Source organism: Carassius gibelio, chromosome A4, assembly GCF_023724105.1.
Source record: "Carassius gibelio isolate Cgi1373 ecotype wild population from Czech Republic chromosome A4, carGib1.2-hapl.c, whole genome shotgun sequence".
Lineage (NCBI taxonomy): Eukaryota > Metazoa > Chordata > Actinopteri > Cypriniformes > Cyprinidae > Carassius > Carassius gibelio.
Genome location: NC_068374.1, coordinates 18709431 through 18736935, shown reverse-complemented (window position 1 = coordinate 18736935; position 27505 = coordinate 18709431). Strand labels below are relative to the sequence as shown.

General features: G+C 41.2%; 1 protein-coding gene across 1 annotated transcript; it reads right to left on the bottom strand.

The window, feature by feature from the left end:
• Window positions 1–1211: 1211 nt before the first annotated feature.
• Window positions 1212–26301, bottom strand: lamb1b (laminin, beta 1b). The gene is given in 29 exon segments (XM_052573632.1): window positions 1212–1617; window positions 1699–1858; window positions 2180–2254; window positions 2345–2486; window positions 4299–4506; window positions 4727–4871; window positions 5217–5381; window positions 5383–5412; window positions 5648–5857; window positions 10127–10148; window positions 11430–11604; window positions 11703–11846; window positions 12172–12361; window positions 22313–22433; window positions 22516–22637; window positions 22732–22890; window positions 23579–23593; window positions 23595–23715; window positions 23836–23915; window positions 24002–24059; window positions 24061–24112; window positions 24257–24333; window positions 24335–24416; window positions 24419–24427; window positions 24655–24843; window positions 24961–25069; window positions 25071–25082; window positions 25154–25353; window positions 26100–26301. Coding segments are annotated over 29 exon segments (3411 nt in total). The 3' UTR covers window positions 1212–1480.
• Between the last annotated feature and the right edge of the window lie 1204 nt (window positions 26302–27505).

Here is a 27505-nt window from a genome sequence, read left to right as displayed (position 1 = left end):
TTCAGTCATGACTAGTTCGTTTTTTTGTAAAATTAGTTATTCACAAACCTGTTTTCTTGAATCTTGAGTTAAGCTGTCATTGTGTCTATCGACTTACTTTTTTCAATCTCAAATGTCACTCTGCAGCTTCAGCAATGAAATCGATTAAACCGACCGTTAGAGAAGATTGCGTCACAACGTAATTTACATATGAGACCCGAATGAGTTGGAGGTTGGAATGCCATGGGCTAATTTTGAGCTAGAGGCAAAAAAATTAAACAAAAACAAACAACAAAAAATTGGTTAATTGGAAATTGGTTAATTAACCCCTCTTCTAGTAGTCCCAAATGCTCCGAATTAAAATTTTAGATGTTTCATTATTTTTATTTGTAGGTTTTCTGAGGCGTACTTTTTCTCCGCTGGTTTCTCATGCAGACTGTCTTCCGAAGCGCGCGCGATCACGATAAATACACGTATCATAATAACTACAGTAGTCAAGTATTCACGCAAACATAATCTATTATGAACATTTGGTGAATCGTTGGGAAAAAAAAAACATCTGAAACATTGTATAAGATCCGTGCATACAGTAGTTTAGGTCTTATATAGCCATCTGTCACATTGTTAACAATAAAAGGAAAGAGGGAATCACTTGCTGCTCTTTATTGAACTGCTTTATTTGTAATGAACAGACTTAAGGGATTTTTACATTTGATTACACCTATTTAGTTTTTTCTTACTTTAATGCTTTTGTTTATATGTAAAATTAAAAAAGTAATGCATTATTTGCTTCTACAAAGTTAAAATAAAAAAATATTGTGATTAGTAATTATTATTAAGAAAAGAACTGGAGGAAAAGATGCAACGTTGCTCAGTGATTTTGCATCGGCACTTTACGTTTAACTGGGTTCTTCTCAAAATTGACTTTGTTGATTCTATCAACTTAACACAGTGTTGCTCAGTCTCAGTCCATACATCATTCTGAGTCCCATTCAGGTCTTTTAATAGAGAATGTGAAAAAAAATAACTCAATTTTGAAAGTTTGCTCATTGTGACTCATTTTGCAAGCACAGGTCACATATGCAGTTGACTCAAGCTTTTTATTCTGACTAATAATAAATGGTTATTGTATTATCAATATTAATGTATTTAAATAGTTCATAAACAAGTTTTCGATCACTTTGCTGTTTCCACAGTTTTATGAATGTATTAAAAACCAGAAGCCACAGTGGTTTATCGCTTCATCACATAATTTAATGGATTTTTTATTTTGGCATTTCATTGTTACCATGCTTAGTTTTATCAAGAAGATCCAACCTGATTTGCTGTTCACAACAATGGATGGGGCTTGATATTGCACACTGCAATATTCCTCATAGATATAGGACACAGTTAACTAGATGTGTTTCTTCATAGTTTCATAGAAAAGGCAAATTTACATGGTTGAAATCTGATTAAAGTCTGAGCTTATAACATTATCCATTCATCTTTGATCATATAGTTAAGCGCAGGTGCTGTAGATAGTGATTTTCTGACTGAGATCTTGCAGTACATCTCTGGCCTCACTCTCCAGCCCATCCATCTCTTGTGCTTTCTCCACCAGAATGCGCTGATATGCCACAAATGATTTCTCCAACTCTGGAAGAGTTAAAGAGGAAGAAAAGTGAGGAATCATAGGCAAGTCTATAATCTAATATTCAAGTCAGTGAGCAGTTTTACCACTCAGTCTCTCTAGTTTCTTTGTGGCATCTTTCAGTAGATCCTTTGCCTCCTGACGGAGTTGCTCAGCTTTCCGATGAGCATTAAACACAGCTGCTCCCTTCTGATCTATGACACCACTCGCCAGTTTGTACTCATGTTGCATGAGTGAGTCAAACTCCTAAAATAGACAAATATACAAATGCTGCGTGTATGGGTCAAAAGCATTTAAGAGTGTCCCAAATATTTTATATAATGACTAATAATAAAATATTATGCCTAACTACTTGATAATGTTTTTTACTTTATTCTTCATGATAATATCAGGACAGTTGTATCACATTTTTAACTTTATGTCCCCCAAAACATTATCAAAATGTATTTTAATATATACATAAATTGGAAAAATGTTCAAAATATGATTGTGTATTCAAGAATTTGTATTCTGAGTTTGATTTTCACTGCTGTACGTTTCTAGAGTTTTCTGTTGGAGTTCATTAACCTCTCTCTCAATATCCAGAAGTGTTCTTGTGCTCAAACTCAGTTTGAACTCAGTCGCTTCAGTTTTTGATTGTACCTGTAGACACACATTTCATAAAATAAAATAAATAAAAAACAGACTATGTTTAAAGGACATAAGAGATATAAGAAATGTATATATACTCACATCAGCGATTTGATGTTTTGTTTGGTTTATGTCTTTCTCCACCTCTTTCAGTTTTTCGCTGGCAGCAGTCTGAGCACGCTCAGTATCCTCTAGAGTTTCCTTCACCTCATCAGTGGCCTGTTTCAGTGCAGTAGCTCTCTCACTGTGATACACACACAAAACACACGCCGTTATGTAATAAAGGAGGTTTTTGTGTTGCAGGGGTTGATTTTATTAGAGTACATGTAACAGACGTTATGTGTTTTTTGAAGGTCACGTTAAAATATTCTTATTATATAGGCCTATAACCTTAATCTAGACATGAAATGAAATGTGAAGCATTTCAATATCTACTGAGGGAAAATAATGTATATAATTTTTACTAGTGCTGTCAAATGTTTAATTTTGTTTACATAATGTGTGTATTGTGTATATTAATTATGTATATATGAATACACACGTGTGAGAATTTTTTTATGTTTATATATTCAATATATTTATGAATAATATCAATGATAGGAATATAAATATATGCATGTAAATATTTTCTAAATATATACACGAATTTGTGTGTGGTTTTATATTTACAGAATATATACACAGTACAGACACATTTATTATGTAAACAAAAACTTTTATTTTGAATGTGATTAATCGGTTGACCGCACAGATTATGACTGTCCCTAAGATCCTGCACCATTATCCAAACAGACAGCAGAAGAGCATGCTTCAGGTCAAATAAGGGACTTATAAATCAATAAATCATCACTGAATAATATTTTTTATTAGTGCGTCATTTACAATCAAGCTGTGATAGTAGTCCTAAAATTAGTCATATTCAGTTATATTTGTCATGTTAACGTGAGACACTGCAGGTGAATAGGGTAAAAAAAAACTAATAGTTATCACCTTACATACTCGGTTGATTACACTGATAACTGCAAACATTTATTTTGTACTGAATTACAAGTTTTCAAAAATGTTATGTTTAAATATGCAAATGAGGCATTGTTTAATAAGAAAATATGCACTAATTTGCATACATTTCTAGTTCAAAAATCTGAACACTGGAAGAAGTAAATTTCAAAATTATTGTTACATTTTTTTCGACATATTAAGAGTCAAATGTCTTTACACATGGAATTCTGGGTATCTCTTTTTGTCACTCCATAATTCAGAAAATACTTTGAACAGCCAGAAAACAATATATTTTCTAAAAAAAAAAAAATTTTTTTGGGAGGGGGGGGGGGGGGGGGGTAAAATTTTGTATATAATCAAGAAAATTATGTATGAACAAATCCCTCTGTAAAAACCTTCAGAATGTAGACAAGAATAAACGTAAAGTTTAGTGTGTGCAATTATTTGGGGGAATATAATGTTGTATATAATCAAGAAAATTATATATGCAAAAATCCCTCTGTAAAAACCTTCAGAATATAGACAGGAATAAACAAGTTTGGTGTGTGTAAGTGCCACTTAAGTAGAGATTTATGGCTCAGTGTAGGAGAAAAAAACTCATTTTGAGAAAATGGTCTTTAGAAATGTGTAGTGTAATTGAAATCTGTTGACACAACTAGATAAAGTGCTATAAAAGAAACACTTAACAGTGTCTTTTGGATGTTTCTTTCCATTAGTTTGAAAAAAAAAAAAACTTTATTTAAAGCCAAAACACCAAAAATCAAAAAATAGACAGGTGCATGAAAAAACTGTTTTTGACAGCAGTGTCCCCCTTAAAAAGGTGAACCTAAAAAAAACTAAAATTGAGATTTATTTTTATATAATAACTAGCGGTACCGCAGGTAGATATCATCATACAATAGATAGCGCCTCTTTCTTGGACAAAACAGGGCCCTGGAGTCAAAAAGGCTGACAATCTTGTTTTGTATCTGTTTACATTTTGCATCTGTTTATTATTGTTAGTGTTTTAAAAGTATATTTTTGAAACTTCAATGTCTAAAAGTGTGTGATTACTCACTCGGCAGCCTGTGCTTCTTGCATGAGTCTCTGTGCAGTGTGTGCGTTCTCTGCCGTCTGGGCCAGAATATCATCCACCTGTGTCAGTCTGGCCACATGCTCGCGGATCTATGTGGTCACGTTCTTCAGAGCACCAGGCACTGACACTGGCAAACTCAGTTTCATCACCTCATCAGCTACTTCCTCTATACGCTTTGGATCAGTTTCGTCTACACACACATGATATAATCAGTTATACATGATCTACCATGGTCTGATAGTAGTACTGTATATATCAATGGTTTGTAGCAAAAAGACAGTTGGTATAAGAAACAAATATAGTGGTGTGTCATATAGATCTGCATACCTTGCAGACTATACATTTGTGTGTTTGAAGAAAGTCTGGACACAGCCAAAGTGTGAGTGTTTACTATATGTGACAATTCATACTTGTGAGGAAGTCTCGTATTTGCTGAATGAGGTCTCTGAGCTCCTCATTGGTCTGTTCCACTCGTGCCTTGCTCTGATTGGCTCTCACTAACACATCCTGAGCATTAAGCTTGGCCTTATCTGCATGTCCTCGAGCATCTGACACCTGCAAGAAACACCCATGCATGTCCTTATATGCACGTCCATACTTAAAATCGAAGTTATTATGAAAATTGAAAACAATTTTGCTAATTAATATTTTTGTGGAAACATGTGATCTGTTTTTCAGGTCAAAGCCAATGTAAAAGTCTTTACTGTCACTTTTGATCAATTTAATACCTGTTTGTGAAAAAAAAGTACTAACCCAAAACTTTCAAATAGAAATGTGTGTGTGTGTATATATATACATATATATATAAATATATACACACACACACACACACACACATGAATTTCAGGGGATTTAATAAATAAATTAATAAATTATAATAATAGTGTTGTGAATCCCTACCATCTTGCTAAGCTTGCTTATTTCTCCTATAGCGTGCAGGGCATCTTGGTTTTTGACTTTGTTCAAGGTCTCTTGAATTTGAGTCACAATGGTCTCACATCCTTCCCCCCCACACTGGGACATGCCATCCTCGCTCACACATCCCAGACCACCACAGTTTCCGCAAACCATCTAGAGCAGACGCCCCTCCACACAGCTACACACACATTTACACATTCAATAACTCAAAACATACGTTCTATACATTCAAATAAGAAGCACATTGTTTCAATTTTAATATTTATCATAAGTATGTATGCTATGTGATAAGCACAAGCACCAAAATAGTAGTCTTGCGTATCCAGACCTTTTAGACCTTGGCCACCTTGATTGGGCTAATCACTAACTTGTTTTTATATTATTGTTATTATTATTTTATGTAGATAAATTACCCGATGGCTTAGTTGTGAAAGGTCTATGGAGTCCATTTCAGATCCAGTTTTGTCCAGCCTCTGTAAATGCAGCTGATGCGTCCGGTTAAATTCTTCCTCTTTGCTCTCTAGTTTGGTCTCAGCAGCTTTCCGTATCTGAGCAGATTCTTCAACCGTACTTTTTGGGTCAGAGACAGCTTTATTGACATGAATTAGAGACACGCATCCAAACTTTAATTGAGGACAGTAAGAATGTTAGGGCTCTAGATATGGCTTTGGATGCGTCTAGCTCAGGGATTCCTGTACATTGTCCGGTTCCGGCAACAGAGCCCCTGCAGCAGGGCAACTGGGTGACAGTGAGGCAGCGTAGTCGTGGGTCAAAACACCGCTCTTCTGTTCCGATCAAAACATTAAACAGGTTCTCCCCACTCAGTCATGCACCCACTGAGAAACCTGATGAAAGTGCTCTAGTTATTGGTGATTCTATTGTACGGAACGTGAATATAGACACCAGCCACCATAGTCAAATGTTTACCGGGAGCCAGAGCGCCTGACATCTTGGCAAATTTAAAAGTGCTGGCTAATGCTAAACGTAAATACAGTAAGATTTGTATTCATGCCGGCTAATTCAGACTGGCTAAACCGACCGTCTGCTAGCTGCCTCCCGTCACAGAGGTCAGTTAATTCTCAGCACATTGAGACTCTTTCACCTAGATATCACACTATAGAGACTGTGTCTGTTCCACGAACTAGAAAATACAAAAAACGTCCAAACCAAGTTAAGGTTAACAATTTAATTGAGGTTCAACAAATAAAAAACAAATGCAATATGGATAAACAAATGATAAAGATTGGCTTATTGAATATCAGATCCATTTCTACGAAAACACTTTTTGTAAATAATATGATAACTGATCATAATATAGATGTGCTCTGTTTGACAGAAACTTGGCTAAAACCTGATGATTACATTATTTTAAATGAGTCCACGCCCCAAGATTACTGTTATAACCATGAGCCGCATCTAAAAGGCAAAGGGGGAGGAGTTGCTTCAATTTATAACAACGTTTTCAGGATTTCTCAGAGGGCAGGCTTCAAGTATAACTCGTTTGAAGTAATGGTGCTTCATATAACATTATCCAGAGAAACCAATGTTAATGATAAATCCCCTGTTATGTTTGTACTGGCTACTGTATACAGGCCACCAGGGCACCATACAGACTTTATTAAAGAGTTTGGTGATTTTACATCCGAGTTAGTTCTGGCTGCAGATAAAGTTTTAATAGTTGGTGATTTTAATATCCATGTCGATAATGAAAAAGATGCATTGGGATCAGCATTTATAGACATTCTGAACTCTATTGGTGTTAGACAACATGTTTCAGGACCTACTCATTGTCGAAATCATACTCTAGATTTAATACTGTCACATGGAATTGATGTTGATAGTGTTGAAATTATTCAGCCAAGTGATGATATCTCAGATCATTATTTAGTTCTGTGTAAACTTCATATAGACAAAATTGTAAATTCTACTTCTTGTTACAAGTATCGAAAAACCATCACTTCTACCACAAAAGACTGCTTTTTAAGTTATCCAAATTCCTTAGCATATCCAAAACCTCAGAACAACTTGATGATGTAACAGAAACTATGGACTCTCTCTTTTCTAGCACTTTAAATACAGTTGCTCCTTTACGCTTAAGGAAGGTTAAGAAAAACAGTTTGACACCATGGTATAATGAGCATACTCGCACCCTAAAGAGAGCAGCCCGAAAAATGGAGCGCAGCTGGAGGAAAACAAAACTAGAGGTATTTCGTATTGCTTGGCGGGAAAGTAGCATATCCTATAGAAAAGCATTAAAAACTGCTAGATCTGATTACTTTTATTCTCTTTTAGAAGAAAACAAACATAACACCAGGTATTTATTCAATACAGTGGCTAAATTAACGAAAAATAAAGCCTCAACAAGTGTTGACATTTCCCAACACCACAACAGTAATGACTTTATGAACTACTTTACTTCTAAAATCGATACTATTAGAGATAAAATTGCAACCATTCAGCCGTCAGCTACAGTATCACATCAGGTGCACTATAGACCCCCTGAGGAACAGTTCCACTCATTCTCTACTATAGGAAAGGAAGAATTGTTAAATCATCTAAACCAACAACATGTATGTTAGACCCTATACCATCTAAGCTCCTAAAAGAGGTGCTTCCAGAAGTCATAGGTCCTCTTCTGACTATTATTAATTCCTCATTGTCATTAGGATATGTCCCCAAAACCTTCAAACTGGCTGTTATTAAGCCTCTCATAAAAAAAACACAACTTGACCCCAGAGAACTTGTTAATTATAGACCAATCTCGAATCTCCCTTTTCTGTCCAAGATACTAGAAAAGGTGGTATCCTCACAATTATATTCCTTCTTAGAGAAAAATGGAATATGTGAGGATTTCCAGTCAGGATTTAGACCGTATCATAGTACTGAGACTGATCTCCTTAGAGTTACAAATGACCTGCTCTTATCATCTGATCGTGGGTGTATCTCTCTATTAGTTTTATTGGACCTTAGTGCTGCGTTTGACACAATTGACCACAGCATTCTTTTGCATAGACTTGAACACTTTGTTGGCATCAGTGGAAGTGCATTAGCATGGTTTAAATCGTACTTATATGACCGCCATCAGTTCGTAGCAGTGAATGAAGATGTATCATATCGATCACAAGTGCAGTATGGAGTACCTCAAGGCTCAGTACTAGGGCCGCTACTCTTCACGCTTTATATGTTACCCTTGGGAGATATCATCAGGAAACATGGTGTTAGCTTTCACTGTTATGCTGATGATACTCAGCTCTATATTTCCTCACAGCCCGGTGAAACACACCAATTTGAAAAACTAATGGAATGCATAGTCGATATAAAAAATTGGATGACGAGTAATTTCTTACTGCTTAATTCAGAAAAAACAGAGGTGTTAATCATAGGGCCTAAAAACTCTGCTTGTAATAACCTAGAACACTGTCTAAGACTTGATGGTTGCTCTGTCAATTCTTCGTCATCAGTTAGGAACCAAGGTGTGCTACTTGATCCCAATCTTTCCTTAGAAAGCCACGTTTCTAGCATTTGTAAAACTTCATTTTTCCATCTCAAAAATATATCTAAATTACGGCCTATGCTCTCAATGTCAAATGCAGAAATGTTAATCCATGCATTTATGACTTCAAGGTTAGACTATTGTAATGCTTTATTGGGTGGTTGTTCTGCACGCTTGGTAAACAAACTACAGCTAGTCCAAAATGCAGCAGCAAGAGTTCTTACTAGAACCAGGAAGTATGACCATATTAGCCCGGTCCTGTAATCGCTGCACTGGCTCCCTATCAAACATCGTATAGATTTTAAAATATTGCTTATTACTTATAAAGCCCTGAATGGTTTAGCACCTCAGTATTTGAATGAGCTCCTTTTACATTATACTCCTCTACGTCCGCTACGTTCTCAAAACTCAGGCAATTTGATAATACCTAGAATATCAAAATCAACTGCGGGCGGCAGATCCTTTTCCTATTTGGCGCCTAAACTCTGGAATAACCTACCTAACATTGTTCGGGAGGCAGACACACTCTTGCAGTTTAAATCTAGATTAAAGACCCATCTCTTTAACCTGGCATACACATAACATACTAATATGCTTTTAATATCCAAATCCGTTAAAGGATTTTTAGGCTGCATTAATTAGGTAAACCGAAACCAGGAACATTTCCCATAACACCCTATGTACTTGCTACATCATTAGAAGAATGGCATCTACGCTAATATTAGTCTGTTTCTCTTATTCCGAGGTCATCGTAGCCACCAGATCCAGTGTGTATCCAGATCAGAGGGTCACTGCAGTCACCCAGATCCGGACCGTATCCAGACCAGATGGTCGATCAGCACCTAGAAAGGACCTCTACTGCCCTGAAAGACAGCGGAGACCAGGACAACTAGAGCCCCAGATACAGATCCCCTGTAAAGACCTTGTCTCAGAGGACCACCAGGACAAGACCACAGGAAACAGATGATTCTTCTGCACAATCTGACTTTGCTGCAGCCTGGAATTGAACTACTGGTTTCGTCTGGTCAGAGGAGAACTGGCCCCCCAACTGAGCCTGGTTTCTCCCAAGGTTTTTTTCTCCATTCTGTCACCGATGGAGTTTCGGTTCCTTGCCGCTGTCGCCTCTGGCTTGCTTAGTTGGGGTCACTTCATCTACAGCGATATCATTGACTTGATTGCAAATAAATGCACAGACACTATTTAAACTGAACAGAGATGACATAACTGAATTCAATGATGAACTGCCTTTAACTATCATTTTGCATTATTGAGACACTGTTTTCCAAATGAATGTTGTTCAGTGCTTTGACGCAATGTATTTTGTTTAAAGCACTATATAAATAAAGGTGATTGATTGATTGATTGATGAAACTCCGCCTCGCCAGACTCCTCGTTATACTCTCTGATGCTGTCCGCCGCACCTACAGGAGATGATCACCACACACTTCAGATACAGCATGTGTGTGTTGAATTTAAACCTGTAGGTGTGTGTGCTCTGCTCACCTCTGGGATCTGAATGTTTGATTCTCAGAACCTGCTGCTGTTAATCAGAGGAGAGACACTGTCCCCGGTCTTGAACGCAGACTTAGATTAGTTGTGATTGAGATTCAGTCCACGTTCCATTCACAATGTTGTTTTCACACATGAAGATCAATGAAATATTAGTTAATAATTGCATATTGGATATAAGATGCATAAATCACAACTAAATGTTACTTAATATAATATACGTTTCTGAGTAAAGTTACTCATTAATTACAATTTTCAAAAGCAACTATTAAAATTAATAAATGAGTTATAACAAGTAAACAATACATGAATAAATGAACAATGAATAAATTAAATGAAAAATGAAATAAACTGTATTATTCACATATTAATCTTCCTTTTATAAACACACACAAAACATTCCTCTTTAAAATAAAATTCAACATTGTGTCAGTTTTGACCTTTTGATGAATTCATGTACATTTTATTATGGAAATAAATTTTCATTTAAATAAACTTATAATATAAACAATTATGATTACACAATTATGATTAACCTATGAAGCTATGTCCTTAAACCACAGCTTACAACAGAACAAAGCAGCAACTTTAAATTTTTCAAGGCACTTTAAATGCACTAGCAGGACACATTTTAAATAATTGGCTTGTCAGAGTCCACTGAGCCCAGAGGCTGAGCTGCACCACATGGCCTAGGGAGTTCTAACTTTTGAATAAATATACAGCACACAGTGAGCATGCAACTTGTTTAAAAAACTGCTCGTCTTTCTGTTAAAATGTTGCACTTGCTCTCTTTTGAAACAACAACAATAATCAAAAATCACATTTTACTTTTTTTTCCTCACTGTTTTGCTCAGACAAGTAGATTAAGTATGAGTAAACATGAATATTTAATCATTAAAGGACTAAGGTAGTTTATGATTGGTTGTGCTTTGCTAAACCACCCACTATAACATTTTCATTCTTTATACTGTATTTTTGATACCAAAATTTAGTGTTAAAGCCAGAAAAGCCTTGCTAACTGGTCTGGAGTAGGTTTTCACAATTAAAAGGTAAAATCCAGTCTTTACTGTGGATTTAAACATATGTTAACCTAAGGTTAAATGTAGGGTGAAAAATAATTTGCCATCTAAGTGGCATTATACCACCAAATCATATTTATCAGACATATTAAACAATATGTTTTCCTCTCTTACCTCTCACAGTTGTGGCCTGTGGTGTGACCCCTGCAGTTCAGACACTCGCCCGTAACCAGTTTGCCCGACTTACAGTTGCCACATTGGTGCCCATATGCCCCTGGCACACATAAACATTGGCCCGTCGTGGGGTGGCAGAAAGGGTTCTGAGAGCCAAGTGGGTTACAGTCACACCCTGATGATCAAAAAAACATTGTTAATGTTATTCTATGCATATGGCTATGCTGGTGTTCATTGTTTGTGTATATGTGCATATACATAGAGTTCACTAACGTCTACATCCTGAGGGTCCAAATAGGTAGGTGTCCGGGGCACAGGTGTCACAGTTCCTACCTATAAAATTGGGTTGACACTGACACTGTCCACCGATATTGTCACACACTGTGCTCAGAGAACCTTGGGGGTCACACTTACACTCTGCCAATGATAAATAATTGAGAGACAAATGGCATTTATTCAGCAAAACTATGATAAGTTTCCAGTCGATGCCTACTTTAATTAGAAAATTGGCTGAAGGAAAAAAAGTTTTAAAATAATGTACTTTTACAGCTGAAGTCTGCAATTTCTTCACCACCAACATTACCAAACTAAACAGCAAAATATTGATTGCTTTAAAACAGAATTCCCAAAGCAAATATTTGTGGGAAAAATAACCTCTAAATGCATAAACATGTATTACATAAAACATAAAACCTCTATTACTTGCTTAGTTTTACAATTGTAATTCTTCTGTCTTTCTCACCAAGAGCTCCATTGTGCAGTAGTGCCGACACACTGAAGATAAAATCTTTGCAAATATCCGTTAAGGGGATTTTAATAACACCCTGAGTGCGTTCCATACATCGGTATTTCTGGAACATCTCCCAGTTTTCCCACTGCTGGGCTCCACCAGAAAATAGATTCAGGTCTTGCACCTCTGGCAAAAGCACCATCTACAGATGTCCGAGGACAAGGTCAAAGTCACTGGTCATGAATATGACAACAAACCGCTATGCTGTAAATGCAGAGCTAGAGGAAAAACTGATTTGCATTAGTTGGTATGTGTAATTGCATATATGAGTTGGTTTATATTCTCTTTCATAGGTTCACTCAATGCTGCATAACTATGACACAATGGGAGCACCCCTTGGGTATGTAATGGTCCAATCATGCCAGTTCATTGGCTGATGGCGTGGGCATGGGCACCACTCTCTAATATTAGTGACCGCCCCTTAGATTTCCTTCCTTCAGAAGCAGTCATTAAAGCTTCAGGCTTTCTCCCCTCATAACCCGTTTCCATTACGGGTGCTGCTTACATGATGGGAGATGCTTGCGGCATTCTCCATGCATCAGCCACCCTTACTCATAACAAGACCATGCCCCTACTCCAGTTTTCATGAGCCAACCCATCACCACAAGCCCTCTTCTGCCGCTGTTAATTCCATGCCCGTGTACACAGGTGCATGATCATCTTGGGGACCTGGATCCAATTCACAATCCCCCGTTTCGATAAGGTTCAACTTACTGCGGTAAAGAGGGCCTCAGAGGCTTCTGTTCTCCCGCAGGAAGTCTCCTCACTCCTCCTCAAGGGTTCGATAGAGGAGGTCTCTACAAAAGACTTGAATCGCTTCTTCAGATGCTATTTCCACCTTCTGAAAAAGGATGGCAGTCTGAGATATTATAGATATGCGCTGGCTGAATTTTTCTCTTTACAAAGCGATATTCAAAATGCTAACGTTGAAGGCTATTCTGGCTTATGTTCATGCGGGGGATTGGTTCATTACTGTAGACCTGAAGGATGCTTACTTTCATATTCAAGTTGTTCAGTGGCACAGAAAGTTCCTCATGTTTGTCTTTGGAGGAATGGTGTTCGAGTACAGGATTCTTCACTTCGGTCTGGCTTTGTAATGTAATGCATGGATGTTCACAAAGTGCATGGATGATGTTCTGGCCCCATTGAGGGACCAGAGCATTTGTCTGCTCAACTACCTGTACAAATGGCTAATCTTGACCCATTTCAAGGAAATGGTGAGTTGTTACAGAGACATTCTTCTTCACCAGCTTTGATCTCTTGGCCTCAGGTTCAACAGTAAGAAGTGTGCTCTCACACTTTCTCAGTGAACCATTTTCTTGGGGGTCCAGCTTGATTTAATTTCGATGGAGGACCACTTGTCTCCTGTTCGGATTTCCAGTATAAAAACTTGTTGTGGCCACTTCAAGCAAGGCAATCATGTTTTGGTGAGAATGTCACAGACTCCATGTCATGCTGTCTGGTCTCTGTATCCCTGGGTGTCCACTAGTGGTCTCACTTCCCCTTAGGCAGCTCACCGTAGGCACTACAATTCCCACTAGCCTTATCCCTTCATCACAGTAATTGCACTCCTTTTAATTGCACCTGGTGCCTTCACTTATTAGTCATTAGCCTCCCTATATTAACCAGTCTTTTACTGTTGTCTGCATTGAGTCCTTTCCTTCCGTACCCAGTCTTCTCATCATCCGAGTTCCTCGCATTCCGATTTCCTGTTCCCATTCCTGTTCCCTTCCTGTTCCTTCTTTGTTTGTTTATTTGGATTGTTTTCAGGTTTTGACCCCAGCTTGTTGGATTACGATTTGGATTACCCTAAATAAACATTAATGCAATTGGATCTCTCGTTCCCTGTGTTTCACTGGGTCTCAGAACGTCACAGAAGGACTCCATCAAGCTAAGATCCAGCGATATGTTTTTTGATGTTTCCTCCCCAGCCACTGAGCAGGAGAGAAAGAGTGGTTTTGAGGGAACCCGCCTGATCGTTTTTCGTGGGACCAGGGGAGGTCACAGAGGAGTGAGTGGTCGAGTGGAGGACTAGCATCACTCTCCACCATGGCCCCCCTTCGACCCTGGGCTCGTGAGGGACAGATCGGAGCCGCCGTCTCACCATTGCGGATGGAGGGGAGAGGAGGCGCACGTCTGCCAGCCCAGCGCCGCTGCACAAGATGGCCGCCAGCCCAGCGCCGCTTCGCAGAATGGCCGCTGGCCCATCGACGCTACCCAGGATGGCCGCCAGCCCAAAGCCACTGCCCAGGATGGCCGCCAGCCCAAAGCCACTGCCCAGGATGGACGCCGGCCCAGTGCCACTGCCCAAAATGGCCACCGGTCCAGTGCCATGGCCCAAGATGGCCACCGGTCCAGAGTTATGGCACGAGATGAATGCTTGTCCAGCGCCTCTGCACAGAACGACAGCTACAGTTGACCTTCCAGAGTTGAGTCAGGTTCCCGTTGACCCTCCAGAGTCGAGTTAGGTTCCTGTTGACCATCCAGAGTCGAGTCAGGTTCCCGTTGACCCTCCAGAGTCGAGTCAGGTTCCCGTTGACCCTCCAGAGACAAGTCAGGTTCCCGTTGACCCTCCAGAGTCAAGACAGGTTCCCGTTGACCCTCCAGAGTCGAGTAAGGTTCCCGTGGACCCTCCAGAGTCGAGTCATGTGCTCAGTGACCCTCCAGAGTCAGGGTTAGTCACCGTTGACCTTCCTGAGTCAGGGCTAGTCACCGTTGACCTTCCAGAGTCAGGGCTAGTCACCTTTGACCTTCCAGAGTTAGGGCTAGTCACCGTTGACCTTCCAGAGTCAGGGCTAGTCACCGTTGACACTCCGGAGTCAAGTCAAGTCACGGTGAATTTCATGGACAAGGGCAAGTCACCAATGATCTTCATGGGCAAAGTCCAGTCACCAGTATTCTTCATGAACAAAGTCAAGTCACCAGTGATCTTCATGGGCAAGGTCAAGTCACCAATGTTCTTCATGGGCAAGGTCAAGTCACCAACTATCTTCATGGGCAAAGGCAAGTCACCATTGATCTTCATGAACAAATGCAAGTCACCAATGAGCTTCGTGAACAAATACAAGTCACCAATGATCTTCATGAACAAATGCAAGTCACCAATGATCTTAATGAGCAGTGTCAGGCCACCAATGAGCAGAGTCAAGTCAGCATTGATCTTCTGGAATCCAGTCTAAACACTGTGGGATCACCAGAGTCTGTCCACGTCTCTGTGGAACTACCAGAGCCTCTCCACGTCTCTGCTGAACTAACAGAGCCTCTCCACGCCTCTGCTGAACTACCAGAGCCTCTCCTCATCTCGGCTGAACTACCAGAGTCTGTCCTCGCCTCTGCGGAACTTCCAGAGCCTCGTCACATCTCAGCCGAATTCTTTGAGCGCTCGACTGATCCTGTCATGGCCACGGAGGCTAACCTTAACTTGTTCATGTTCTCTGTCTTCTGCTCCGCCCTGGTGGGTTTCACGTTATGTCCATCCTGGACTTGTGTTTTGTTGTTGTTGTTTTTTTTTTTGCTCTTCTTCTATCTGTTTCCATCTATGGACCTGGCCCTCCATCCCTCCCCCTGATCCTCCGCCAGTCCACCTCCCTCTTGGGTTCCTTGTATTTGTCTTTCTCTCTATTTCCCTCTAAGGACCTGGCCCTCCGTCCCTCCCCCGATCCTCCACCGGTCCACCTCCCTTCTGGGCTCCTTGTTTTTGTGTTTGCACTTCTTGTCTCTTTTTTTTTCCCCCATTTTACCTGGTTTTCTTGTCTCTGTTTCCCCATTTTACCTGGTCCTCTTGTCTTTGTTTCCCCATTTTTCCTGGCCCTCTGTCCCTCTCCCTGATGTCGATGTGATGTCGATGTGTAGTCCGCGCCATTTGCCAGTGAATTGACGTGATTCCAAGGGGCATTCTTGTTGAGTAATAGCTACTGAGCGTCACATTCCCTGTTCAGAAAACAAAGGTCTTGTGTATCCTGAGCTGTTTCTTTATAGTTATTTGTGAATTGTTACGTGAAAATAGTTCAAAGTAAAATGGCCACATTTAAAATTAAGTACACTTTTTTTCAGTGTGGGAAAGCTCTAAAAATGGTGTTCAATTTGCCAAATGTACCATATTTAGGCATTCAAACAGCTTTATATAATTATAATGTTTTATGTCAGATCTAAAAATACTAGCTGCATTTGGTAGGCATTTGCATTTGGCTGCCTTTAGGCTTAATAAAAGTTAAGTTTCAATCAAAATTAAAAATGCAACAACATGTCTGGGTTTGGTTTGGGGATAGAGGTTAACAAAATATCAATAAAACCACTTAAAGTTAACGGAAAGTCATGACCATAACATAAATTTGTTTATTTATTTTATTTTACCTGACCATTTGATTGGTACAGTACATAATTTGTAAAGTACATCATGTTTTTGATTTAATTCTAAAAAAGCTGTTAATTAATACAAGCAATTAATAAATTAATACTTAATATATAAATTAAATAAACTTACTGAATCAACAAGTGTGTGAGGAGAAGTGTGATAGCTGTATGATTAGTACTGGCGGAAGTTAATCTTTACTGTGTAATTCTGACCCTTCTCCAAGCACACTGGACCAGGCAGAACTACATATCTGAAACACAGAAACACACAATCAGCAGTTAAATACACAATAAACAAAACTAAACACTTCACACGCACTAATGCAACATTACCTGGATCCAGGGTGCAGTGAGATGGTCTGCTCATCTCTATATGTAGAAGTGCAGTGTGCTGATGGGTAAGTGTCCCTGGGGCACCCTATCTGTACTACAACCTTCTCCCATTCATCTGGCAACTACAGGAGTGAGTGGTCGAGTGGAGGACTAGCATCACTCTCCACCATGGCCCCCCTTCGACCCTGGGCTCGTGAGGGACAGATCGGAGCCGCCGTCTCACCATTGCGGATGGAGGGGAGAGGAGGCGCACGTCTGCCAGCCCAGCGCCGCTGCACAAGATGGCCGCCAGCCCAGCGCCGCTTCGCAGAATGGCCGCTGGCCCATCGACGCTACCCAGGATGGCCGCCAGCCCAAAGCCACTGCCCAGGATGGCCGCCAGCCCAAAGCCACTGCCCAGGATGGACGCCGGCCCAGTGCCACTGCCCAAAATGGCCACCGGTCCAGTGCCATGGCCCAAGATGGCCACCGGTCCAGAGTTATGGCACGAGATGAATGCTTGTCCAGCGCCTCTGCACAGAACGACAGCTACAGTTGACCTTCCAGAGTTGAGTCAGGTTCCCGTTGACCCTCCAGAGTCGAGTTAGGTTCCTGTTGACCATCCAGAGTCGAGTCAGGTTCCCGTTGACCCTCCAGAGTCGAGTCAGGTTCCCGTTGACCCTCCAGAGACAAGTCAGGTTCCCGTTGACCCTCCAGAGTCAAGACAGGTTCCCGTTGACCCTCCAGAGTCGAGTAAGGTTCCCGTGGACCCTCCAGAGTCGAGTCATGTGCTCAGTGACCCTCCAGAGTCAGGGTTAGTCACCGTTGACCTTCCTGAGTCAGGGCTAGTCACCGTTGACCTTCCAGAGTCAGGGCTAGTCACCTTTGACCTTCCAGAGTTAGGGCTAGTCACCGTTGACCTTCCAGAGTCAGGGCTAGTCACCGTTGACACTCCGGAGTCAAGTCAAGTCACGGTGAATTTCATGGACAAGGGCAAGTCACCAATGATCTTCATGGGCAAAGTCCAGTCACCAGTATTCTTCATGAACAAAGTCAAGTCACCAGTGATCTTCATGGGCAAGGTCAAGTCACCAATGTTCTTCATGGGCAAGGTCAAGTCACCAACTATCTTCATGGGCAAAGGCAAGTCACCATTGATCTTCATGAACAAATGCAAGTCACCAATGAGCTTCGTGAACAAATACAAGTCACCAATGATCTTCATGAACAAATGCAAGTCACCAATGATCTTAATGAGCAGTGTCAGGCCACCAATGAGCAGAGTCAAGTCAGCATTGATCTTCTGGAATCCAGTCTAAACACTGTGGGATCACCAGAGTCTGTCCACGTCTCTGTGGAACTACCAGAGCCTCTCCACGTCTCTGCTGAACTAACAGAGCCTCTCCACGCCTCTGCTGAACTACCAGAGCCTCTCCTCATCTCGGCTGAACTACCAGAGTCTGTCCTCGCCTCTGCGGAACTTCCAGAGCCTCGTCACATCTCAGCCGAATTCTTTGAGCGCTCGACTGATCCTGTCATGGCCACGGAGGCTAACCTTAACTTGTTCATGTTCTCTGTCTTCTGCTCCGCCCTGGTGGGTTTCACGTTATGTCCATCCTGGACTTGTGTTTTGTTGTTGTTGTTTTTTTTTTTGCTCTTCTTCTATCTGTTTCCATCTATGGACCTGGCCCTCCATCCCTCCCCCTGATCCTCCGCCAGTCCACCTCCCTCTTGGGTTCCTTGTATTTGTCTTTCTCTCTATTTCCCTCTAAGGACCTGGCCCTCCGTCCCTCCCCCGATCCTCCACCGGTCCACCTCCCTTCTGGGCTCCTTGTTTTTGTGTTTGCACTTCTTGTCTCTTTTTTTTCCCCCCATTTTACCTGGTTTTCTTGTCTCTGTTTCCCCATTTTACCTGGTCCTCTTGTCTTTGTTTCCCCATTTTTCCTGGCCCTCTGTCCCTCTCCCTGATGTCGATGTGATGTCGATGTGTAGTCCGCGCCATTTGCCAGTGAATTGACGTGATTCCAAGGGGCATTCTTGTTGAGTAATAGCTACTGAGCGTCACATTCCCTGTTCAGAAAACAAAGGTCTTGTGTATCCTGAGCTGTTTCTTTATAGTTATTTGTGAATTGTTACGTGAAAATAGTTCAAAGTAAAATGGCCACATTTAAAATTAAGTACACCTTTTTTCAGTGTGGGAAAGCTCTAAAAATGGTGTTCAATTTGCCAAATGTACCATATTTAGGCATTCAAACAGCTTTATATAATTATAATGTTTTATGTCAGATCTAAAAATACTAGCTGCATTTGGTAGGCATTTGCATTTGGCTGCCTTTAGGCTTAATAAAAGTTAAGTTTCAATCAAAATTAAAAATGCAACAACATGTCTGGGTTTGGTTTGGGGATAGAGGTTAACAAAATATCAATAAAACCACTTAAAGTTAACGGAAAGTCATGACCATAACATAAATTTGTTTATTTATTTTATTTTACCTGACCATTTGATTGGTACAGTACATAATTTGTAAAGTACATCATGTTTTTGATTTAATTCTAAAAAAGCTGTTAATTAATACAAGCAATTAATAAATTAATACTTAATATATAAATTAAATAAACTTACTGAATCAACAAGTGTGTGAGGAGAAGTGTGATAGCTGTATGATGAGTACTGGCGGAAGTTAATCTTTACTGTGTAATTCTGACCCTTCTCCAAGCACACTGGACCAGGCAGAACTACATATCTGAAACACAGAAACACACAATCAGCAGTTAAATACACAATAAACAAAACTAAACACTTCACACGCACTAATGCAACATTACCTGGATCCAGGGTGCAGTGAGATGGTCTGCTCATCTCTATATGTAGAAGTGCAGTGTGCTGATGGGTAAGTGTCCCTGGGGCACCCTATCTGTACTACAACCTTCTCCCATTCATCTGGCAACTACAGGAGTGAGTGGTCGAGTGGAGGACTAGCATCACTCTCCACCATGGCCCCCCTTCGACCCTGGGCTCGTGAGGGACAGATCGGAGCCGCCGTCTCACCATTGCGGATGGAGGGGAGAGGAGGCGCACGTCTGCCAGCCCAGCGCCGCTGCACAAGATGGCCGCCAGCCCAGCGCCGCTTCGCAGAATGGCCGCTGGCCCATCGACGCTACCCAGGATGGCCGCCAGCCCAAAGCCACTGCCCAGGATGGCCGCCAGCCCAAAGCCACTGCCCAGGATGGACGCCGGCCCAGTGCCACTGCCCAAAATGGCCACCGGTCCAGTGCCATGGCCCAAGATGGCCACCGGTCCAGAGTTATGGCACGAGATGAATGCTTGTCCAGCGCCTCTGCACAGAACGACAGCTACAGTTGACCTTCCAGAGTTGAGTCAGGTTCCCGTTGACCCTCCAGAGTCGAGTTAGGTTCCTGTTGACCATCCAGAGTCGAGTCAGGTTCCCGTTGACCCTCCAGAGTCGAGTCAGGTTCCCGTTGACCCTCCAGAGACAAGTCAGGTTCCCGTTGACCCTCCAGAGTCAAGACAGGTTCCCGTTGACCCTCCAGAGTCGAGTAAGGTTCCCGTGGACCCTCCAGAGTCGAGTCATGTGCTCAGTGACCCTCCAGAGTCAGGGTTAGTCACCGTTGACCTTCCTGAGTCAGGGCTAGACACCGTTGACCTTCCAGAGTCAGGGCTAGTCACCTTTGACCTTCCAGAGTTAGGGCTAGTCACCGTTGACCTTCCAGAGTCAGGGCTAGTCACCGTTGACACTCCGGAGTCAAGTCAAGTCACGGTGAATTTCATGGACAAGGGCAAGTCACCAATGATCTTCATGGGCAAAGTCCAGTCACCAGTATTCTTCATGAACAAAGTCAAGTCACCAGTGATCTTCATGGGCAAGGTCAAGTCACCAATGTTCTTCATGGGCAAGGTCAAGTCACCAACTATCTTCATGGGCAAAGGCAAGTCACCATTGATCTTCATGAACAAATGCAAGTCACCAATGAGCTTCGTGAACAAATACAAGTCACCAATGATCTTCATGAACAAATGCAAGTCACCAATGATCTTAATGAGCAGTGTCAGGCCACCAATGAGCAGAGTCAAGTCAGCATTGATCTTCTGGAATCCAGTCTAAACACTGTGGGATCACCAGAGTCTGTCCACGTCTCTGTGGAACTACCAGAGCCTCTCCACGTCTCTGCTGAACTAACAGAGCCTCTCCACGCCTCTGCTGAACTACCAGAGCCTCTCCTCATCTCGGCTGAACTACCAGAGTCTGTCCTCGCCTCTGCGGAACTTCCAGAGCCTCGTCACATCTCAGCCGAATTCTTTGAGCGCTCGACTGATCCTGTCATGGCCACGGAGGCTAACCTTAACTTGTTCATGTTCTCTGTCTTCTGCTCCGCCCTGGTGGGTTTCACGTTATGTCCATCCTGGACTTGTGTTTTGTTGTTGTTGTTTTTTTTTTTGCTCTTCTTCTATCTGTTTCCATCTATGGACCTGGCCCTCCATCCCTCCCCCTGATCCTCCGCCAGTCCACCTCCCTCTTGGGTTCCTTGTATTTGTCTTTCTCTCTATTTCCCTCTAAGGACCTGGCCCTCCGTCCCTCCCCCGATCCTCCACCGGTCCACCTCCCTTCTGGGCTCCTTGTTTTTGTGTTTGCACTTCTTGTCTCTTTTTTTTCCCCCCATTTTACCTGGTTTTCTTGTCTCTGTTTCCCCATTTTACCTGGTCCTCTTGTCTTTGTTTCCCCATTTTTCCTGGCCCTCTGTCCCTCTCCCTGATGTCGATGTGATGTCGATGTGTAGTCCGCGCCATTTGCCAGTGAATTGACGTGATTCCAAGGGGCATTCTTGTTGAGTAATAGCTACTGAGCGTCACATTCCCTGTTCAGAAAACAAAGGTCTTGTGTATCCTGAGCTGTTTCTTTATAGTTATTTGTGAATTGTTACGTGAAAATAGTTCAAAGTAAAATGGCCACATTTAAAATTAAGTACACCTTTTTTCAGTGTGGGAAAGCTCTAAAAATGGTGTTCAATTTGCCAAATGTACCATATTTAGGCATTCAAACAGCTTTATATAATTATAATGTTTTATGTCAGATCTAAAAATACTAGCTGCATTTGGTAGGCATTTGCATTTGGCTGCCTTTAGGCTTAATAAAAGTTAAGTTTCAATCAAAATTAAAAATGCAACAACATGTCTGGGTTTGGTTTGGGGATAGAGGTTAACAAAATATCAATAAAACCACTTAAAGTTAACGGAAAGTCATGACCATAACATAAATTTGTTTATTTATTTTATTTTACCTGACCATTTGATTGGTACAGTACATAATTTGTAAAGTACATCATGTTTTTGATTTAATTCTAAAAAAGCTGTTAATTAATACAAGCAATTAATAAATTAATACTTAATATATAAATTAAATAAACTTACTGAATCAACAAGTGTGTGAGGAGAAGTGTGATAGCTGTATGATGAGTACTGGCGGAAGTTAATCTTTACTGTGTAATTCTGACCCTTCTCCAAGCACACTGGACCAGGCAGAACTACATATCTGAAACACAGAAACACACAATCAGCAGTTAAATACACAATAAACAAAACTAAACACTTCACACGCACTAATGCAACATTACCTGGATCCAGGGTGCAGTGAGATGGTCTGCTCATCTCTATATGTAGAAGTGCAGTGTGCTGATGGGTAAGTGTCCCTGGGGCACCCTATCTGTACTACAACCTTCTCCCATTCATCTGGCAACTACAATAAATGCATTGAACACATGCATTTACTTGTGTCTGCTTCCTGTGTCACAGATAAGTTTTAAACTGAATATAGTATTTGTGCTTATTACCAGTGGTTCACAGTGGATCATTAAGTTGTATTCCATAGATCGTGGTAAATTGTAAATGTTTAACCTCAGTGTTTCACCCTCTGCTATATTCACAAATCCATTACCCGTCCAGGTAGGTTTACGATCCAAAGGTAACGCTCTTTGAACCACTTTTACTTCCTGCAAAAAATCAGTAAACACTTATCATAAAATATGGTGAACTCAAACACTCATTGGACATCTCTTATGGAAAAGCATAAAAAAACTTCTGTGTATATCCTTTATAAAACAATTTTTCAAATGTTCTCAGTTTTCTCATGTATTCATAAAAGCAAACATGCATTTGCTGCCCTAAATTTGTTCATAAAGCCATTCAAACAGCATTCAAATTGTCCATAAGTATGAATATTTATGTGTAAATTATCGCTATTACCGGTAGTTTGTAAAACCATTCTTACAAAAACAAACCAATTTAATGTGTATTGAAAAATATACTTAAGTAAATTATTGCGCATAATTGGTTTATAAAATTCTTATTGTAAATTTTACAATCACAATTTACAGTCACAATCAATTAGTTTGTGAAGCCATTCTTATATAAATTATAGCATTCAGTTAATTTGTAAAAGCATTTTTACGTAAGACTGTCACTTACAGTTTGTTCACTGTTACACAAATTTTCACATTCATGAAACCTTAAGTAAACTGTCATATGCATTCTTTTTCAAAATTCTTTGTTATATAAATTGTCAGATTCAATATATTCATTAAACTATATTACCAGTATGTAAATTTTAAAATGCTACATTGAAAAAAAAAAATATATATATACTTATGTTGGATGAATGAAGTCCAATGTTACACTTACTGGTCCAAACGAAGCATTCCTCAACTTCATAAATATAGTGGTCCAGTGCCGGAATGTAGTACCCAGAATGCACCTGATCACAATGCCTACCAAACATATGTTTCTTACATGCACACTGCCCTGTCTCCCAAGAACAACTATAGAGCGAACAAAAATATAAGAAAGGATGTTAATTAAGACTGGAGAAAAACATTAGAAATTAATTTACAAAGTTATGAAAATCGATTAATTTTTCCAAAGCTGATATGGGTACTTACTTATTATTCAAAGCCCCACCTACGTCACAGTCACAAGGTCTGCAGCCATCCATATCATTACTGAGACCCCAGTGCTGTGGCTGAAAGGGAAAGCTGTGTTACACACACACACAGATGCGCAAATACACAAACCAGATTACACAAACATATAATAACACTCTTTTACCAGACACAGGTCACAGTTTAGTCCGGTAACAAGATGTTTGCAGTAGCAACTTCTTGTGTATATCACAGGGGCTTCCTTTTGGGAATGTACCTAGAGGATTACAGCTGCATGCTGGGTCGACCAAAACACAAACAATAAAAGCGTAAGATGAACATGATCATACTCACTGACAATAGACAAGCAGGAAGCCAGAGGTCAAAGCCTTGAAAGAACATGAACAAAGCTGCTGGTGTGAATATTTGTGTGTTTACGCATGCTGACAGCCTAATGGGTCGTCACTGAGTCCATAGTGTCCCTTTTTACAGTGGTCACAATGTTGTCCCTCCACATTTGCAACGACACTGTCCGGCAATCATATCTCTTAGAACATGTGTAGCACTGTCAAATAAGCCTCCGTTCAGAGAACCACGTGGGCACAATCACAGGCTAAAATAAAACAAAATAATTAAATTACTTTTCTTTTATCCCATTTTAATATGCAGAACAAGTTTACTATTCATTTTTTTAAAGTCAGAATGAAGTTATTGAATTGTAATTAACCCACAACATGCCTTCAAGTAATGCATATAAAGATACATAAAAAGATTAACAGCATCCCTTCTACATTGTATCAAAACATAATCTATCCACTTGAAAGTGTTAAACACACTTACGCTCACAGATCCTGGGGTCTCTGATGTCCCTGCCAGGGTGCTTGTAGTAGAAGGGCTTGCAGTTCTCACACCACTGGCCCTCTGTGTTGTGCTGACAGTCATCACACACTCCTCCACTTCTATTTCCCGATGACAGATACACCGCCATGTCGAAATGACAGGAATGCGAGTGATGGTTACACTCACATCCTGAGAGAAAGTAAAAAGACGATTGAACTAAGCAAATTTAAAGCATTTAATTTCAGAAGGCAGAAATGGCAGTGGGAAATAATGTTATGTTTTGTAATTAACTGTGGGCCGTCATACTCTTGCAAGCATTTGTCTCTCGGCCCACTGCTGGTCTCCAGGGCAGATCTTGGTAAAAGTCCTCACACTCTTGACAGTTCAGTCCAGTGGTGTGGTGATTACACATGCAAATGACTATGAACCTGCACACACAGACACAGGTGAGCAGTGCAAATTAATCTCCATTGTCATTGTTGTTATTGTTTTTACTCACCATGCCCTCGACCCCTGGCTCATCGCCGACTGGCGCACACTTAGAGGTGTGGCCATAGCAGAAACAGTTTCCACGGACAACCATGTCGTATAGAGCATAATAGTATTTCTTTTTCACCCCCTCTCGCTCATCAAACAGATCATCATCTAAAGTTTGCAACTTTTCCATCCGTATCCGCAAGTTTGTGATCTTCAGTAAGTCTACAGGCATGTAATACACACACGCAAACAAATATCAGTAGTCACACCACAAATATATACACACACTAAAAGACAACAAATAGTATTTTTTTCTAATTCACTTCACACTATTTAATCAATTTAACTATAAATGTAAAATAAATAAATAAATAAATACATTTTTAAATGTTTGCTTTTTATTTTCTTTGCCCCTGACCTGGTGTTCGATGCTTTTATGCCATTGTGGCGGGGGCGGCATGGTTTAGCGAAGTCTGCAACGGGAGAGCGAATGAAGAGACGAGCGGTGGTAAGTGGTTCAGGTGAGAGACGATTAACAGCTGGGTCTCATTGCAGTGATTGGCGTGGGTAACTAGTATTTAAGCCGCACGACATCCGGAGAAGGGCGAGAGAGCTGAGGACTCGTGGGGAATCAGAGCAGAGACGAGCTGGAGAAACCTCGAAGCATGTGGCGCGACTTTATTTTCTATGTCATTTTATGTTGTTCAATAAACACCCACGAGCCTCAGAACGCCGACCCCGCTCTCCTTCCTCTTTGATCGTTGAACCTTACTACACTGGTAACGAAACCCGGGTGGAAGGAGAACACTTCCACCATCCAGTCTCCGTCAGGACCATCGCCTACGCCATTTGCAGACATTATAACATCACAAGGCCCTGCTGGATCTGCGAGCCGACCATGACCATCGCTTCCAGGCCATGATGCAGGTCCAACAGGAGGACCGCGAGCTGTTCCGGGGCTTGCTTGCCCGGGAGGGTTGGAGCCATCCTCCAGAGGGTCGGCCTCAGCCCCGAACAACACAGGCAGCGCTTCTGGTCACTGGAGCTGAGCGAAGCGGGCCGGCCCTTTGTATTGGCAAAGCAGTTCCGGGACTCGTGCCGCAAGTAGCTGTTGGCCGGAGGCAGCGACGCCAAGACCATCATCAATGCGGTGGTGCTGGAGAAGTTCATCTCTCGCCTTCCAAAGAAGACCGCCCAGTGGGTCCAGTGCCACCTCCCGGCGTCATTGGATCTGACCATCCAACTGGCGGAAGACTAGCTGGCGGCGTGCTCCGGGGTCGGCGAGCCCCTTCCTTTTGTCTCTCTCTCTCTCTCTCTCTCTTCCTCTGTCTCCGGCCGGGGGGCGGGGCGAGCGCTCAGGTGGGAGAATCTGTACCAGGACCTAGCGGGGCAGTCTCAGGGGATCCGAGCGGCGTGGCGAGGCTAAACCTTTCCAGTCGCGATGACTTTCCCCTGGAACAATCCCAAGACGAGACACTCAAACATGCGTTCGAGCAGGTCCGTTCTATCGATGGGCAGGTTCTCCATCCATAAATTAATTTTTAAAGTATATTTGTTTATTAATTAGGCTATATATATTATTGTGTGGTGCTGGCGCAGAAATGCTCAAATCTTCTCCCAAGCGTCCTCCTGTGCGTATGTGCACGATTTAGTCTGTCCACCCCCACAGTATCACAAATGGGGCCACAACACCACATTCAGGTGATAGGTACATGCACATACAACCAGACATTTAAGAAGGTATTGATCCTATTATGAAAAATGCATGCTTACCCTTCTCTTTTATATCCTGCAGGGTGAAGTTAGTTGCTCGGAAGTGAGGTGAGTACGGAGGTTCAATTAGATGACCAACGCCAGGATATGTCAGGACCTTCAACAGGTGTTGATTTCCTACCTTCTCCATCATCTTCACCATCGAGGTGTAAAAGACCCATAACAAAGATCCAATTCAGATCAGAGGACTTCAGTCATAGGTGAGAACACTACACCAATATTAACTGCTGTAATTCAATTTAAAGGGACAGTTCAACCAAAAATATAAATTAAACTATTTATTTTATTACCTTGTGTGACTCTAAATGAAAAATACATTATTGCTTTGTTGTTCTTTTTTTATATGGACTGGCATTTTTAAGTATTACTGAAAATCTTGACATCTATGTCAGCTTTCTCTGCCACATTCACATGATGTGATGATAGTAGTGTGGAAGAATCTTTCTATTAAGAATGTTCTTTTTGTGTGAATCAGTTGATCCACTTCACAAAATCAGTTAATGATCTAGTCACAGCTTATTTGGATAAGAATAACAAATTTAGATTTGTTCCTCATACAAACAATGGTGTGACCTTTAATTTTTTTTTCATATTTTAATGC